This window comes from Nicotiana tabacum, chromosome 22, assembly GCF_000715075.1.
Source record: "Nicotiana tabacum cultivar K326 chromosome 22, ASM71507v2, whole genome shotgun sequence".
Taxonomy (NCBI): domain Eukaryota; kingdom Viridiplantae; phylum Streptophyta; class Magnoliopsida; order Solanales; family Solanaceae; genus Nicotiana; species Nicotiana tabacum.
Genome location: NC_134101.1, coordinates 139,145,160 through 139,163,383, shown reverse-complemented (window position 1 = coordinate 139,163,383; position 18,224 = coordinate 139,145,160). Strand labels below are relative to the sequence as shown.

The window sequence follows — 18,224 nt, the reverse complement described above, 5'->3', positions numbered from 1 at the left end:
CTGGTATGAACTATGTTACGACACTTGCACAAAATGAGCACCTTTAGGTTGTGCTTTCTCGATCAACCATCTGACTTATTCAGAACGACAGTGAACCAAGACATGAAGAAATGCAATGCAAAAGAAGCACCCTTATCGGATAAGAGGTCTTCTTGATATTGTTGAGTATAGATGCACACCCTTGTTTACTTGCCTTTTATGTGAGAATGACTCTATTTGGCACGTGAGTCATCAGTGCGATTATGAGGTGTGATGAGAGCACAGGATGCCAAGTGTTAAGGTTCAGCCATTGTGACCCGTGAGTTGTGATTTGTCCGAGGTTCGGTACCTCAAGGAGTTGTTGAATAAAATCTGATGTGAAAGCGATTGTAGTTGCTGAGTTGTTACTTTTTCTTGCTGCACCGCGATTTCGGGTTTACGTTGTGTTTCCGTTCACTCTTCCGTGTCATTATTAAGGTATTCCGTTGATACTTGTTGTTTCCTTTCTTATTGTAATTATGGTATTGTTAGTCATATTATGTAGTCTTTATGTAGCAATCATACGTTGTTGTTCCTATACTTATACTTGTTCAGTTTATTAGACTAGTAGGTGTCTTGACTGTTTCTCATTACTAATCCATCGAGGTTAGTATTGATACTTACTGGGCACCGCTGTGGTATACTCATACTACACTTCTGTATATTTTTTTGTACAGATCCAGGTATTTGATTGTTAGTAGTTGTGTAGATTCTTGCTGAGGAGACTCAAGGTAAACTTGCTGCTGCATTCGCATGCTTCGGAGTCGCCTTCCTATTTTGTATTCACATTGTTTTTACTTATATCCAAACAGTTGTATTTAGAAGTTGTAGTAAACTCTGTAGAGCTTATGACTTGTACCACCGGTTTTGGGAAGTTGAAAATTTTAAAGAGGTTTCTATTTCAATTTGTTAGATGTTATTTAAATGTTGTTTTTGTTTCATTTAATGTTAGGCTTACCTAGTCCCTAAGACTAGGTGCCATCACGATACCCAACTGAGGAAAATTTGGGTCATGACAGTTATGGAGGTGTGAGAGTTACAATCATAATAATAAAGAGTAGCTCGGTGCACTAAGCTCCCGCAATGCGCGGGGGTCGTGGGAAAACCTGACAACAAGGGTCTATTATACTCTATATTTCTGCAAGAGGCTGTTTCCATGGCTCGAACCCGTGATCTCTTGGTCACATGACAACAACTTTACCAGTTACGCTAATGTTTTCCTTCCCATAATAATAAGAAGTAGTGAGAGGTTATTTACACCCTGGATAAAAATAATAAAAATAATGAAATAGCAAATATCCACATTAACTAGTAATTTACAACACTAACCTTAGGCCCCGTTTGTTCATAATTTTTTTCCTTATTTTAATTATTTTTTAAAAATGTGTTTGTTTATAAAATTTGCAGGTTTTTGAAAAAAATTCAAAAAATTAAAAGAACACTTTTTTGGCCCCACTTACAAAACTGCAATATTTTTTTAAGTGAAAAACATATCCAGACATAATTTTAAATTTTAAATATTATTTTTCAACTTAACTCCAAATATTTTTTTAATAAAAATTATAATTTTTATGTCCAAGTGTCTACTTATAATCTCTCGTAATAACTCGGAAAATACCAAAAGCAAACAGAATAAAAAAGAAGAAGAGAGAAATAAAAAAAAAACAAGATAAAACCATGGTCACCTTTTTCCCCGATTCCCCACCCGCACGTTGTATAATTCAAGCAATCATTCTTTCTTTACTCACTCCGCCTTAGCTTTTTTCACAACACACACTACACAAATCAATTCATCCCTTTTTATTTTTCCCCTTTTTGGGTGAAAAAAAAAGCGCTTTGTTTTTTCTCTTTTTCCTTAAACTTCGCTAATTTGTCCCCTTTCTTCTTTTTATCTGCCAATAGAGCAGAACAAAAGAAGACATATGTATACAGTTCTTGCATGTAATTATCGGTTCGCACATTGATTATACATTTTTTATTACAATCAATGGAGATCGGATGATTTTGGTTGTCAATTAGGGTTTCAATTTCTTGTCGGTACTTGAATATTGTAAGGGTTTGTATTTATTAAACGATAGTTCAAGAATTAATTTTTTTTTAATCGGTAACCTTAATTGGTTCTTCCCATTTTTCTGAGTTAAACTGGTGCTTTCCATTTCTGGGTTTTTGGCATTTGATCCATAGTTGTGTATTTAGGATAGATTTATGGGTAAAAATTGTATTTTGGGTTTTTTGGGGTTTGGTGTATTAGGTGAAACTCCTAGTAAAAACGTGTGATTGTTGCTTTTTATTATTTGGTTATCGAAATCTTGAAGTGGAGTTGTTTAGTTTACGATGGATCATGTTGTGGGTGGGAAGTTTAAGCTGGGAAGGAAGATCGGAAGTGGGTCTTTTGGTGAGCTTTATTTAGGTATGTTCTTTGCTTTTGGGGCGTCAATTGCATTGGATTTGCTTATATGATCAACTCCATTTTCTTGGTGTTGACATTTATTTTCTTAGTAGTAGCTAAACTCATGTGTGTCGCCTGTTTGTGTTTCTGCTTAATTTGATTCAGGTGTGAATATACAGAATGGAGAAGAAGTTGCCATTAAGCTGGTATTTCCTGCCAACCAAATAATGCCATATTTCTTTCCTATTGCTTTTTTTTTCTTAATGAAAAATCAGTTTAGGGATGAGTGCGAGTTTTAGAGAACCTCTAATTTTAAAGCACCTAAAGATTTGTCTCAAAGGACAAATTATTTAGTTTTTGAAATGGACCCTATATACTAGAAGGAATGAGGATTCATGTATTCGACCCTAATCAGTCTGTAATTGAGGTGTAGTTGAACAACTGACTATCTGGGGAATTGATGCTGCTATGTTGTTTTGTTTTTCTTGTGTACTGTCTAATGCATCTTATTGTTAGCTTGATGTTTAGCTTTAGTATCCTCAGGGTTTTGTCATAGAGTCCTATTTAGTCTATTCAAATATAATGGGTTGGTTGGATTAGGGGTGGGCATACTTTCGGCAAAACCGAAATCCAAACCGAAATTCGATTTTTTTGGATTTTTGGATTACGGATTGGATTTAGGATTTAATTTTTAAAATTTTTGGATTTCGGATTGGATATTGGATTTGGTACTTCGAATTTGTGGATATCCGAAAATCCAAAATTCTTATACTTTATATTTAGTCCATTATCCATATGTCAATAGTAATAAGTACAATACCCTACCGATTAGAGATTATCATATATATTCAATATTAGTTACTAAGTTATTATGAGAATACTTTCTATTTGGACAATGTTTTACTATTTTCACTTCTTATCTATCGTATTAACGTCTCTATTGTATTTTTTTATTTTTTTATATAATAACTTCATTACTTTAATATTTCATTTGGATGATTGTGGTGAGAATGAAGAACTTTTCAGGCAATTTAACATGAGTACTTCATTTGGATATTCATTTTTGTAAAAAGAAGAGACATCTCAACTTATAAGCTCAAAAACGAAAATCCAAAATATCCAAACCGATTAATCCGAAACCGAACTTAAAAAATCCGATCCAATCCGAACTTTTTTGGATTGGATTTGGATTTTCATTTCGTCAATCCGAAAATTGAAAATCCAAATCGAAATTTCATATGCAATCCCAACTGCCCGAACGCCCACCTCTAGGTTGGATGGTGAAATCCTTCTTCACCTTATCTTTTTTAGTCTATTCAGATATAATGGGTTGGTTGGATGGTGAAATCCTTCTTCACCTTAACTACCTTGATTGCCACAATATTTTGAGTTGTATACTTTTTATTAGATCTCTCTAGAAAGAGATGATTATTAAGCATGAGAAAAAGCATGATTGTTTGATCTGTAGAATTTTTGGTTGAATGATCTATTAAAGTGTGTTGATTCGAAGCATCTATAAGTTGGGAAATTAGAAAGTATATGTTTCTAGTTGTGTATATGACTTCATTTCCTAGAACTGGTTTTCTAGTCAAGTAGAAATGTAATGACAACTCTAGAAAGGCTCCTTTCTTTATAATGGTGGTGTATTGGCTCGCTTTCGCGAACCTCGACTATTTCACCGAATACCGTCTACCTCTACCAATACAGGTACCATGGTAACTCTCTTAGATGGGAAGAAATCACATAGCAGTTTTTGTCTTATGCTAGGATTTGAACACTAGTCTCCCGTGTTTTTCACCCACTTCAATGACAACTAAACCACACCCTTGGATGCTTAGAAAACGCTCTTTTTCCGTAGATTATCTATGCATTTTCACCAGAAAAAGAAGTGTCTAGCCATTTAAAAAAAAGAAGTGTATATGTTGAAGAGGTCAGAAAGTAGCAATCTTATCTGACGGTAAGCGTCCACGTTCATTGGTATCATGATCTATGGAAAAGAAAACCTATTTTTGCCCGTCATGATGCTCTTGGAATATGAAAGCAAAACTAGATCTATTGCATATTAGCTTTAAATATTTGACGAGCGATAGACATCTAGCCAGCTTTTTGCTGGCTCACGTCAATAAAATTGTAGTTTATAAATAAAAAGGAGCATATAGTAAATGATCTTTATTTTGATGGGAATTAAAGGTTCTAGTTGTTGATGCAACAGTACTATTCACACTATATGCCTGTGTTATCAAAGACGCTCTTAAGCCTTGAAGCGAGGCTCAAAACATGTTGAGCGCTTTGCCTCGCTCAACGAGCGCTTTAGTATTGTCATCAAGGCTCTAAGACATACTTTTCCTTGCTAACGAGCGTAACCCGAACGACGTGACACTAACTCATTTGTTTTTTTAAAGATTAAGACGTCTGAATCTGAATACACATCTGAATATCAAGAAGTGTATTAAGATTAAGACATCTGAATCTGAATACACATCTGAATATATTAAGGTGTGTATTAAGATCTGAATACTAAATAATTAAGACTGTTTGATTTTTAATATCTGAATGTATAAAATTTAGTGGTCAATGAAGTGAGTGAGAACTATGAGGTCTCAGGTTCAAATCTCAGCGGAGACAAAAAACACTAAGTGATTTCTTCCCATCTATCCAAGCCTTGGTGGATAGAGTTACCTGGTACTTGTTGCTGGTGGGAGGTGGTAGGTATCCATGGAATTAGTCGAGGTGCGCGCAAGCTGGCCCGGACACCACGGTTATAAAAAAACAAAAAAAAAATTTATCTTCATTTGAAAATTAATAAACATAAAATTCAAATGAAATACTAACTAATGTAATATTCTATCAATAAAATATATAGTTTTTAAAAATATGATAGTTGTTGGTGGTGATGGCTAATGGGTGAATGCCAACTAGAGGCGGTAGTTGGTGGTAGTTTTGGTTGATGATGGTAGTTCATGGTAGTAGCTAGTAGTGATTGGTAGTGGTGGCGATTATGATTGAGGATGGTGGTGGTGGGTGGTAATAGTTAATAATGGCGGGTGGTGGTAATAGTGTGACTAAGGAAGGTGGTGGGTGGGTGGTGGTAGGTTATAATAATGGGTTATGTCGGCTGTGGTTGTTGATGGTGATGGGCTGATTAGTTGTGGTAGTTGAGGTGGATGAGTGTTGATTGTGAGTCAGAATGATGGTGGTCGGAGTGGTGGGGATTGTGGGTGGTGATGGTCGATAATGGTGGTGGCTATGATTGAGGATGATGGTGGCGTGATGGTGGTGGAGGTGGTGGTGGCATGGTAGTAGTTGATAATGGTAGGTGGTGGCGACAGTTAATAATAAATATGATAGCATCTTAATGAAATTAAGTCTCTGTTATAGATCTTAATCATACAGACCTATTTAGACCCATTAAATGGTTGTGAAGTAAAAAAAACAAACACACTTAATGATTAAAATCTGAATAATTAAGATTCAGACTTTAAAAACAAACGCACTTAATGTCTGAGATCTGAATGATTAAGATTCAGACCTCCATTAAGTGCAAACAAATGAGGCCTAAACAATTGATATTTCACTTTGTCGTAAATTTTCTTCAATTTCTTTATCCATAAATTTTGTATTCATGCTTATAGATATTAGTCTTGGACTACACATAGATATTTGTAATTTTTTCCTGTTTGCGCCTTTCTTCACTAAAGCCCACGCTTTGTTTGCACTTTGCGCTTAAAGCCATAACAGACCTTAGAGCTTTTTTGCGCTTTTCGCCTTTGATAACACTGCTATATGCTCATGACTTCATTCTCTTGGTACTGTAATATCAGGAATCTGTCAAGACAAAGCACCCTCAATTGCACTATGAATCAAAAATATATATGCTTCTTTCAGGAGGAAGTAAGCATTTGTCTCTCACATCTGTAGCTCATTCTTTGCAAAAACCTTTTAATATGAGAATGTCATGTGTCCATTCTCAAAAAAAAAATAAAATTGAATGTCGCTTGTTCTGATTGATCTTCTTTCCTATGCGATTCTGATGAAGCTGGAATTCCCAATCTTAAATGGTTTGGAGTCGAAGGTGAGTACAATGTAATGGTCATAGACCTTCTTGGACCGAGCTTGGAAGACCTCTTCAACTATTGCAATCGGAAACTTTCATTGAAAACAGTTTTGATGCTTGCGGATCAGCTAGTAAGTAGTTCTTTCACATTTTTAAAGGAAAATCACTGTTGTGCCTGTTTGCTTATGCATTTTAGGGTAATATTCTTGGGGTATGTGTCTTTCAGATTAATAGAGTTGAATACATGCACTCAAGAGGATTTCTTCACCGTGACATAAAGCCAGACAACTTCCTAATGGGCCTTGGTCGCAAAGCAAATCAGGTTTTGGTTCATTTCTGTGAGAATTTTGTGAATGGATGGAGTTTATTAAAGTCAATGCTTTGCCTATACAGAGAGGGAAAACTCACTATTTGCTAGTTTCATTTCAGATTATCAAATTGATTTGTAAATATTTGGTGATTCTGTTGGATGAATAGCTTCTCAGTTCTTATTATTAGTGTTTGTTTAAAATGGCTTTTTTGTGCCTCTTGGTTTTTGATAATCATACTCATTGTGGGGTGGATAGTACCTTAGTCAATTTTCTGAAGTTCATTAAATGGAGTTGTAATTTGGAACTAAAATTAAATATGATTTTTCTCTTTGAAAATTATTACCGAGTTTAATTGTTTTCCTTATAATGCAATTTTATTAGGTAATGAAATGAAAGTTTGTTATATATTGCCATTTTATTTATTTATAGGAAATGAAACTCATGTATGGAGGAAAAGAAAGCATATGTTATGTCAAGGTTTTTTTCCTAATGGTGCTAAATCTGAATACTGATGACAGGTGTACGCCATCGACTTCGGGCTTGCCAAAAAGTATAGGGACCTGCAGACTCACAAGCATATACCGTACAGGTAGCACATTAACCACTCTGTTACTCGATTAATCCCTGCAATTAGTCATTCTTATTTTTTCTGAATGCTTGTGACGATGTTTTATTAGCCCTAAAATAAAGAAAACTGAAAAGGAACCGTCCTTATTTTCTTTTATTGCTCCTATCGTGTCTCCATCATCGTATACTTCTATTCTCAAACATTAGTGAGGATTTACTGGAGAATAGGTTCGCACTAGAGGAACTTGACAGCCAAGAATTCTCTAGCAAATGACTTCATTAATTATAGAACTATGGTGGCCAGCAAAAGTGAATTTTGTAAGTGGTATTTTTCCTTTCTTGTTCATCAAGCGGTAAGACAAGGGGGCAACATGAAAACATATACTCACTGGACAATCTGGTGATTCGTGTATGCAACGCCAATTGGAGAATATATGATAGATTAGTATTGATGCTTGTTATTGGATCACTTATGAAATGGAGATTTTTTTCACGTAAACTTTGGGAAGCATTTGAAGTGTAAGATGTTTTAATTGGTAGTTTGACAGAATCCGACTTTTGATGCTCGCTTTAGTTTTCTATTGGTTTTTCTTGCCTCTATAGTTGTACCTTCTTTAATCCAGATAAGGCACTATTTGCTATTTGAGAGCAAATTTTGACTAGTGTCCTGAGTGAAGATTGGAAGCTGGTTAGTTGAGTCCAAACTTAGAATGTAAAACAGAAAATAATTGCTATAAACTTATCATCCGAGTAAATTCTAATAACTTTCGAAAAGCCGAATGACAATGGGTTATGGTATTGTGTTGCATTTAGGGGTCGTTTGGTAGGATGCATAAGAATAATGCTGAATATGGTGTATTAGTAATGCTGGTATTAGTTATGTTTGCACTAGTTATGCTGGTATTAGTTATGCTGACATACTTCTTATCCATTGTTTGGTTTGATGTATTAAAGCATTGCACAATTTCAAAAAGAATTGCTTGTTTACAAAAATACCCTCAAAACCAGTCCATCACTCTAAAACTTTTTAAAAGAAACATATGTTGAGAAATATTTTTATATGAAAAAGTTTTAAAAAATTATTTGATTTGTCTACCTTGTAATATAGAACTAAATATTTATTTATAAAAAAGGAAATATGCTAAGTATTTATTTATTTACTAGAGATATAATTTTATTTCTCACTATTTGAATTATTTTAAACTTGCATTAATATAATAACTAGCATATTTTAATCAAGCATAAATTTTGAAGGACAATTTTGTCTTTAACTAAGCTAATGCATGCATTAAACCCCATTGCATTGCTAATACCATGGTTTTCTATGCATTAGTTATGCATAGGATAATACCAAATAGGATGTATAACTAATGCTTGCATAACTAATGCTTGCATAACTAATGCATAAGTTTAAAATGTCTACCAAATAAGGTATTATTAATACACAAAGCTAATGCAAGCATTATTTTATCTAATGCATCATACCAAACGACCCCTTAGTTTATACATTCATCTTTCTTTGTCTTATATGAATTTAATACAGAGGCGAATCCAGAACTTTAACACGACGAGATAATTATTAAGTATTTTAGTTAAAAGATTTGGGTTATGTCCTCTGTTGATGTACTTTAATATTGTGAGTAATATATCAGTTGCTGGTACGGTGCTTAATTTCTTATAACATTAATTTGATGCAACAATTGAAAGGAATTTTTTCCCGAGAATGAACAGTTGGAAGGAATATTGTGGAAGGCAAGTTTTTGTATTGTCATTGCTAGTTTATGGACTATATGTCCTTTGTTGATGTACTCTATGGTTCGCTGCGTGCTATGAAAATTGTTTATTATCAAAATGTAATCACATCAGTAATAGTGTGGCATCTGATTCATCTCTCATTGTGCTCATTGAGTTTTTCTAACCATCTTTTTCCTCACATGCCTCTAATTAAAAAAAGTGTGGCGGAGTGGCAAGTAAGAAGCATCTGTATAATTCTACTCTTAAATGACCATTATCAAGTTCTAGCGGAATGAGTTGCCCCAAGTAATTATAGTGACAATTTGATCCTTGTTCCCTTAGTCCATTCAGAGCAACAGTAAAGTTGTCTCCGTGTGACCTATAGGTCACGGGTTCGAGTCGTGGAAGCAGCCACTATGCTTGTATTAGGGTAAGTTGTCTATATCATACTCCCATGGGGTGCCCTTCCCCGGACCCCGCGTTCAATGCTTTGTGCACCGGAGCTACCCTTTTCCCTTGCTTCGTTCCTAATGAAAGACTAAAAGGAAAAGATCAAGAAAAGACTTTACGCTGGTCAAACTTTTGTGTCTTTTTATTCTTTGTTTTGCTTATTTGTGAGAAATCTGTGTCTTGGCTGCCTTTTACATGGTATTATGTCAAAAAATTCTCAGGGAAAACAAGAATCTGACAGGCACAGCTCGCTATGCCAGTGTCAACACACACCTTGGAGTTGGTAGGTTAATCTTATTTAGGCTGTCAAGTAACTATACAGGCATGATAAGCCACAGATTATATTGTAACTGATTAAAAAAATGTTTTTTTTTCCTGGCAGAGCAAAGCAGAAGAGATGATTTGGAATCTCTGGGTTATGTGCTTATGTATTTTCTTAGAGGAAGGTTGGACTTATGCGGTGTCACCTTTTCTTTTTGGCATCGTTTCTGACCAGGTCCTGGTGTATTTGCAAATTCTATGGACGTCTTCACTGACTTGATGACAATTTCTTTTGGCTCAGTCTTCCGTGGCAGGGATTGAAAGCTGGTACTAAGAAGCAGAAATATGATAAAATCAGTGAGAAGAAGATGTTGACTCCAATAGAGGTACTATTTATGAGTATGAATGATGGTGTCAAGTGGACTCTGACTGCAATAGAAATACTTCAGTATATACATTTTATTGTCAAGATAGATGGTTTTGAAATGTAACATATCCAAAAAAAGGACGATTTAAAAATGTATTCATCTTATTAAGCCAATTTATTATCTTGTCTGGCCTGTCGTGCCTTTAATATAGATTATCTGCTGATGATGCGAGTGATCAGATGAGGAAATTGACACAGGATTTGATGGTCTTTCTAACAGGTGCTATGTAAATCATATCCGTCAGAGTTCATATCATACTTCCATTATTGTCGGTCGTTACGGTTTGAAGATAAACCTGACTATTCATATCTGAAGAGGCTTTTCAGGGACTTGTTTATTCGTGAAGGTATATCTGTAATCCTCTCTTTTGCTTTTTCCAATCTACAGGCAGTCTTATCTGTAACTGTCAATTTTAGTCGTGAAGTAGACGTGTTGTAATCTCTGCTTCTTAACCATTTAACTGGTGCAGGTTATCAGTTTGACTATGTGTTTGATTGGACCATTTTGAAGTATCCTCAGATTGGTGCCAGTTCTAGAGGACGTGTTAGTGCTTGTAAAACTTTGTTTTTGATTATAGTTGACAATCTATTCTTAAATTTTTCTTAAGATGGACGTGTCTGCAATTTTGTTTGCCACCAGAATATTAGTGGAAGTGCGGCACTAAATGCTGGGCCATCTGCTGAAAGACCGGGAAGGGCATCAGGTAATATCTTTGACCTAAAATTATGGATTTTTTTGTCGTCCATTTCTGATTTTTTAATTCCCTTAGATGGTATGCCCAAAATCTTGAGTCAGCATGTACTCCATTTTGCTTATTCAAATGGTGAATGTTCGGAGATGTGATTTTTCATGTAAAAGCTGAGTACTGACTTGGCAGTTACTGAAAATTTATCACTCTTTGATGCTTATCCAGTGGGACAGGATATCCGAGACAGGTTTTCTGGTGCTGTTGGAGCATTTACGCGGAGGAATGCTTCTGGTTCTGGCAGGCATGACGAATACTCAAGACACAAGACTTCAGATGATATACCTTCATCCAAAGATGTGGTATTGATCCCTTCTATTTCTAAAAGCAATAGAAAGAACAGAAAAAAAATCTCAGGAGATTGGTTTGCTTGCGTCTTTAAGATGATTGTTTTTTCCAGTGAAAGAGGAGTAGAAATATTATCTTAACAGTTGATATATTTTTGCTTTTTTTAAAATATCAGTTGTATGGCAAACTAGTACGAATAATATGCTTATAATTTTACAGCAATTTGATTCAGAAAGAGGCCGTACATCAAGAAATGGTAGCTCATCCAGAAGGGCTGCCATTTCAAGTAGCAGACCGAGCTCTTCTGGTGAACCTACTGATAGTCGCTCAAGCAGATTAGTGTCGAGCAGTGGCCGCTTATCTTCCACACAAAGGGTTCATTCTGGAGTCGAACCAAAACCATCATTGTTTTCCCGAACTTCACTTGCAAAGGGCAGCCGTGATGACCCTCTTCGGAGCTTTGAGCTTCTTTCAATCAGAAAGTAAAGAGAAATTTTCTCGTTGTTTGAATCTTGTAATCCTATAATAGGATGTCTCCGTGCTGTAAATTGAAATTTTCTACATGAAAACTAAAGCTTTATTTGACTTTTCATTATTACTTGGTTTGTTTTCCGTGAAGAGTTTCTGGCCATTGTAACGCCATTCAGGCTCATCCGAAAAAAAATGATGAGTAATATGTACCAAGGTGGATAGTTGCAACAAAAATATTAATGATGTACGAATGGATATATATCATTTGTGCAGGCCTCTATAATGTATGGTGGAGATATTCTGTTTTCTTACTGATATGATTAACAACTACCAGTGACCAGCCCAGCCCAAGGCATGGTAGTGTAAGGCTTCACTAAAGGCAGCTAACCTATTCTCCACTTCATCAATCTCCCTACTGCTACATTAGTTGGTGGAAGCAGTGTAACTCCAAATTAACAATAATTTGCTTTTGAGGATGTAGTGCAACTCAAAGCATAAGCATAGGGAGGGGTGGGTACCTTTAACATTGTATCGTAGAGAAGTTAATGAAAATACAAAAGTTGTACTGGGAATTTCTCTAGTCTATGATTGATATAACTTATTTGATTTGGAAATTTTCAGCGCAATGTTACCCTTACCCATTTGCAAAGCTCCACATTAATCAGCCAGTAACACAAGGAAGAATGCATTAGATGCCATAATTTACTACGCTTTGTACAAAAGATATTAAAGTGCATCCTCTCGTATCCTTTACTGGTGGTTAATTTATACTTTATCACTCACCATCCTATTTCCACTTTACTACCAACATCTCGTCTTACACAATTGATAGTTCCCTACATCCAATATTAAAATATCTTTACTTTTCTTTCTACCTCACCTTTTACCTTTTCAAGTATCGAAGTCAAAGTTGAAAGAGGAATATGTGCTAACACTGTAGGGGTCATTTGGTAGGAGGTATTAGAAAAATAATGCAAGCATTAGCTCTATGCATTACTAATACTTTGCTTGGTACATTTTTTCAACATATGTATAACTAATACTTATATTAATTATACATCATACTTGGTATTATCCTATGCATGAATAATGCATAGAAAACCATGACATTAGTAATACTAAGGCTATTAATGCATGCATTAGTATATTTAAAGACAAAATTGTCCTTAAAGTCTTTTAAAGCTAGAGAATATGAAGGGCATTTTTGTAAACAACTATTTTTCTTAAAAATTATGCAATGCATTATAATTTTAATACACAACATCAAACAGTAGATAAGAAATAATATATGCACAACTAATGCTTTGCATTAGTAACACATGCATTACTAATACAACCTTATTCCGCATTATTCTTATACATCCTACCAAACCACCCCATAGTTTCCTGCTTCACCAAGTGGCAAGCTTAACACTTTAAAGGGTCTTTTGTGAGATAATTCCAAGAGCTTGTGCAAAATTAGAGACTTTCAGAGTTGAGATGGAAATCATGGTTTAATGAAACAGTTTACGTTGCAATATAGAAAGACATCAAGCAAATTCAGGAAATAAATGAGCGGGTAATATATAAGTGATGGTTTCCCATGATAAATCAGTAAAATCTCAAACGATAACTATCTGAAAACGTCTTAAATATTGCATGCCAATAAAAAGAAACTTCCTTTATAACATCTCTCAAAGCTAAACAAAATACAAGATCCATAAATCCTATATATCAATTGCACTAATCAGAAAGTTCTTAAGCAGCGGTCTTCTTAAGCTTTGCAAGCTCCTGTCTCACAACTCCGGCCCTCTGCAATGTTAACATACATGTATCAGGTTTTGATAGAAGACTTACAAAACAAGGTTGTACCTTAATCTTAGCAAAATAACAAAATGAAGCTAACTTAAAAATAGTGAGCATAACATTACCTTAATCTTTGCCAACATAAGCTTGAACCTGTCAAAATCGTTAAGTGCAGCCCTCCTCTTCTGCACTATCAACTTCCTTCCCCATGAACTGTTCTCCCACTTGGTCTTCACATCTGGGAAAAGACCAGACAAATACAGGCTTAGCCTTGTTGCAAAGCAGATAAAGCCCCATAAACCAACTGCTGATTCACAACTTATAGACTTTTAACGAAAAAACGGATATAGTAAGCATCACACTCACCAGCAGCTTCCATAGCCTCGACCAAGGTCTTCTTCTTTGGGATTCTTTTGATGTCAATTTTGATATCTGTGAGTGAAAGTCTCTTGAAGTTAATCTGGCTCCTCACCATGTCTGGAGCATCAACAAGAGCCTGTAATCTCAAAGATAAATGAAAATGAGTTTACAGTTGCTTCATTTTCCACGGCTATTTCAAAATTGATTAAGGCAAAATACCATCTATCCAAATCACAGTATATTATAAGCCCTGTTACCTTTCAGACTCCTTTTCAGTGGGTACAATATATGAATCATACAAATTCCCCTCTATAAAGTAAATGAAACAAACAATCAAAACTATGCGTCAGTCTCAAATCAATTGGTGTCAGCTATATGAATTGGTCTTTCCATTCTAGAACAAGGGAAATAAAACAAGGAAAACATAGGTAACAGCCTTATAAAACCGGTACAATAATAACACAGAAAAAAGATTATCCATAGAAACTATCTAAACAATGTATTCTAGTCAGAATCATTAACACAAGGCCTCAGTCCATATTTGCTCAATCAAGTTAAAATGATCAGACAATGTAGGCATATTATCGTATTCCATCATAGGCCTTGTATCAAATCCTCTGAAAACATTTAGAAACGATAACACATTAGTATTTCCCCAATATCAACAAATTCAACAAAACTTTCTGTACACACCTTTACAATCAGTATTTCATTCACTATTTGTCTACTTAGTAAAACTATCTAAAGAATATATTCTAGCCAGAATCATTAATAAAAGGCCTCAGTCCATATTTGGTCAATCAAATTATAATGATCAGACAATGTAGGCATATATCATCATATTCCATCATTGGCCTTATATTAGATTCTCTATAAAACAAATTGAAAAAAAGACACAAAACTAAAAAATCAAATCTTTGTTTTTGTTCAAAGAAATATATCCAGCAGCTAGCTCCAAACAGTACGAATTTCATCGAGCAAAACCAAACATGAAACAAAAACAGAAAAAGTAAAAGTACCCTATTTTGGTCGATGACATCGACTATAACGACCAGCTTGCCATATTCCTTTCCGTAGTTGATTAAGGCTACCCTTCCAATCTCCACGAACCTCTTGAACGGCTAAACAACGAAACACAATACATTAATTATCAAATAATAAAAACATAGAGTATATTTAAGAATTTCTACAGGCGAAATAAATTTTCGAATCAGGACGATAGAGTAATTTGTAAAGACTCACCATTTTCGGCGATCTGAAGGAGTAGACGCGCGAGCAGGCTATGAAGAGAGGAGCTGGAAGGAGTAATATAGTGCTAGGGTTTTTCAATGTGGCTACTGACTGTAGTATTCTAACATGGGCTTAGGCCCACAATTCGCTAAAACGTGGAAGGAGGAGTGAGAATAGCCCAGCTTTTTCTAAGAATTTGTAGGAGGTCAAAACATGGGCTGGAAAGCCCACTATCCTGTTACAACCGCAATGGAAGAATTTAGGGGCATTTGTATTTATACCCGCTTTTTGGGTCACGTTTTAATCTGTGTCCGCTTTACAAAAAAATTGCAAGCGTACCTACTTTTTCGCGTAACTTCAGCATATGAGTCTGATGTAGCAAAGGCAATCACGCAAAACTTCAGCATTCTAGTAGACGGGCCTGAAGTAGCAAAAATTGCTGAACCAAGTGTGCTGAAGTTTAGACGGGCCTGAAGTAGCAAAAATTGCTGAACCAAGTGTGCTGAAGTTTTTGTTTGTAATTGCTGAACTTAAGTATAGTAGCTGCAGTTTTGTTCTCTATTTGCTGAAGTTTTTGCTTGTAATTGTTGAACTTGAGCATAGTAGCTGAAGTTTTGTTCTCTATTTGCTGAAGTTTTTGTTTGTAATTGTTAAACTTGAGCATAGTAGCTGAAGTTTTGTTGTATATTTGCTGAAGTTTTTGTTTGTAATTGCTGAACTTAAGCATAGTAGCTGAAGTTTTGTTCTCTATTTGCTGAAGTTTTTGTTTGTAATTGTTGAACTTAAGCATAGTAGCTGAAGTTTTGTTCTCTATTTGCTGAAGTTTTTGTTTGTAATTGCTGAACTTAAGCATTCTAGTAGCTGAAGTTTTGTTCTTTATTTGCTGAACTTCAGCATGCTTTAGCTGAAGTTTTGTTCTATATTTGCTGAACTTCAGCATGTTTTATGCTATCATGTAATTAAATTTTGGTACAGATAATAAGTTTATCATAAGTAGAATTAGTAACTTAAAAAACTAGATAATGATTTAGCACAACATGTTAAAATGCATTGATAATGTACAAAGCTGAATCCAAAAAAAATAATACAATGTAAATTAAAGGAAATGGACTTACATTTACATACATGTACGTATTTACTTTAGAAAGTTATTTATATTTTATTTTTAAATAATCTGATAAACATACTTATGACAATCATCCCCATGAACTGAAGTTTTATAGCAGCACCAACAGCAGCAGCAGAAAGAAGAAGAAGAAGAAGAAGAAAACGAAGGAGGAGAAAGGGGGTTGAAGTTATTTAAAAAGTGGGTACAAGTTAAAAATTTTAAAAATATGGGTATATGTTAAATGGGGGCGACCAAATAGGGTTCCCCGTGCAATTCTTACAAGAACTAAGGGGAACTTACCGAAATCACTACCTTTTAAAGAGCTTTTAACAATCCGTAGCTACATTTTATGGGTTTACATTTTGCGGCTAGTATTGGACAGTTCGTTATATTTGAGTGTATTTGAAAATATTGTTTAGCTGTATTTTATTTTTTTCGCAGTATTTTTTTAGGATTCTCCCTCCCCCTCTCTCTCCCTTTATATTTCCATACCTTTCTTTCTTGTAACTCTTCTTTTCCCCCTTTTTTTTCTTGCGAGTAGCTGTATCGTCGGAGTCTCTATCGGACACCCACCGAAAACCGGCCCGGATTTAAGGTTACAACATTTCATACCTTTGTTCTTCCTCCTATTTTTCCCTTTGGTTCCCCCTTCTGTTACAGGTATTCACTTATCAGCATCACCGGATCCAAGCGTGAGGCGGACGCGCCGGTGAGACGTCAAAATTAGTTGGAGGCAGCAACGACGCGTGGAGCACATGAACGGCTGGAAATCGACTAAGATTACTACGGCAGTGCGACCCTGACATTTACGGAGATTCACCAAGGTTTTGCACTATCGGGAGTTGGTACCTCCTGTTCTTTGAACAATATTTTTGTCTTACTTGTTATTAACCAATTAGTTTGCATTAGTTTAAGCCGAATTCTTCATTGCCTACATGTACTCTTAATTAGTGTATCTGCCTGAATACTTTTCTTGCTGGTAACTATTTAGGGATTTCTAGTTTGTAATTTTTTATTCTTAGTTTCTGTTCTGCTGGCCTTCTTTTATATATCTATTTTATCGCTAGTTTTAATTCTTGCTTGTCTGTTTGTCTTACCTGCATGCATATCTAGTGGATAGAGCTAAATGTTAGACATGCCTTCTTTAGTTTAATCATTTACCTATTTTAGCGACAGTTCTAGTGTAATTTTTCTTAGATTATAGTGGTTGAGGTGAGTGATAGTATATAAGGCCATGTCCTTGGGTGGAGTGGGCGAGGGGGCGAGGGGCGGGGTCTAAGATGACAATGGAGCTTTTTGACTGAGAGTTGGTTCCTAGAACATAGGTACTTTGATGTGGAAGTCTATATAGTTAGCGAAGATCCTCTAGAAGAGGAAGATCAATATAGTTTATGTACATGAGACTAGACGGGTGGGCTTTAAGGCTCGGAATACTGATGGGTTTAAACTGTGGTACTTAGGACGCGAGAAGGGTAAGAATGAGGTAGGTATCTTGGTTGACAGGAAACTTAGGGAGCTAGTGTTAGAAGTTAGGAGGGTGAACGACAGGTTGATGGCTATTAAGTTATTTGTGGGATGGTCTAATTTAAAGGTGATTACTGCTTACGCGCCTCAAGTGGGTTTGGACGAAGAGATTAAGAGCTGTTTCTGGGAAGACCTTAACGAGTTGGTCCGTAATATTTTGAACACCGAGAAGTTTAGGAGGTGATTTCAATGGTCACATTAAGGAAACCTCTGGGGTTATGACGATGTGCATGGCAGCTTTGATTTTGGAGCTAGGAATAGAAGAGGTACTTCGTTGTTGGACTGTGCTAAAGCCTTTGATTTGGTGATTATTAACTCGTGTTTTCTGAATAAGGAGGAGCACATGGTCACATTCTAGAGTCCGTTGTCCTAGACTCAAATTGATTATCTACTCTTCCAGAAGTGCGATAGAGGTCTGTGCATGGATTACAAGGTTATACCAAGCGATAATCTCACGACTCAGCATAGGTTATTGATGAAGGACTTAGAGATCGTAAGGAA

At 35.5% G+C, this 18,224-nt stretch overlaps 2 protein-coding genes and 2 non-coding genes across 4 annotated transcripts; 1 reads left to right on the top strand and 3 right to left on the bottom strand.

The window, feature by feature from the left end:
* The first annotated feature begins 1,633 nt into the window (after positions 1–1,633).
* Positions 1,634–11,995, top strand: LOC107807697 (uncharacterized). Its single transcript, XM_016632133.2, has 14 exons — positions 1,634–2,428; positions 2,573–2,613; positions 6,229–6,298; positions 6,444–6,592; positions 6,688–6,783; positions 7,291–7,361; positions 9,745–9,806; positions 9,906–9,969; positions 10,086–10,170; positions 10,432–10,558; positions 10,682–10,755; positions 10,852–10,915; positions 11,126–11,259; positions 11,465–11,995. Exons 1-14 carry the CDS (start codon positions 2,353–2,355, stop codon positions 11,729–11,731), a joined length of 1,380 nt encoding a protein of 459 aa, XP_016487619.1. The 5' UTR covers positions 1,634–2,352; the 3' UTR covers positions 11,732–11,995.
* A 1,259-nt stretch (positions 11,996–13,254) lies between these two features.
* Positions 13,255–15,241, bottom strand: LOC107807698 (large ribosomal subunit protein eL14). Its single transcript, XM_016632134.2, has 5 exons — positions 15,104–15,241; positions 14,881–14,982; positions 13,868–13,997; positions 13,627–13,739; positions 13,255–13,507 (listed from the first exon to the last, which is right to left on the bottom strand). The coding sequence occupies exons 1-5, from the start codon at positions 15,104–15,106 to the stop codon at positions 13,454–13,456; spliced, it is 402 nt and encodes a 133-aa protein (XP_016487620.1). The 5' UTR covers positions 15,107–15,241; the 3' UTR covers positions 13,255–13,453.
* LOC142176889 (small nucleolar RNA SNORD34) lies at positions 14,385–14,467 on the bottom strand. The gene has a single exon (XR_012705693.1). It is a non-coding gene; the product is annotated as a small nucleolar RNA SNORD34 (small nucleolar RNA).
* Positions 14,636–14,720, bottom strand: LOC142176891 (small nucleolar RNA SNORD34). Its single transcript, XR_012705695.1, has one exon. It is a non-coding gene; the product is annotated as a small nucleolar RNA SNORD34 (small nucleolar RNA).
* Positions 15,242–18,224: the final 2,983 nt, after the last annotated feature.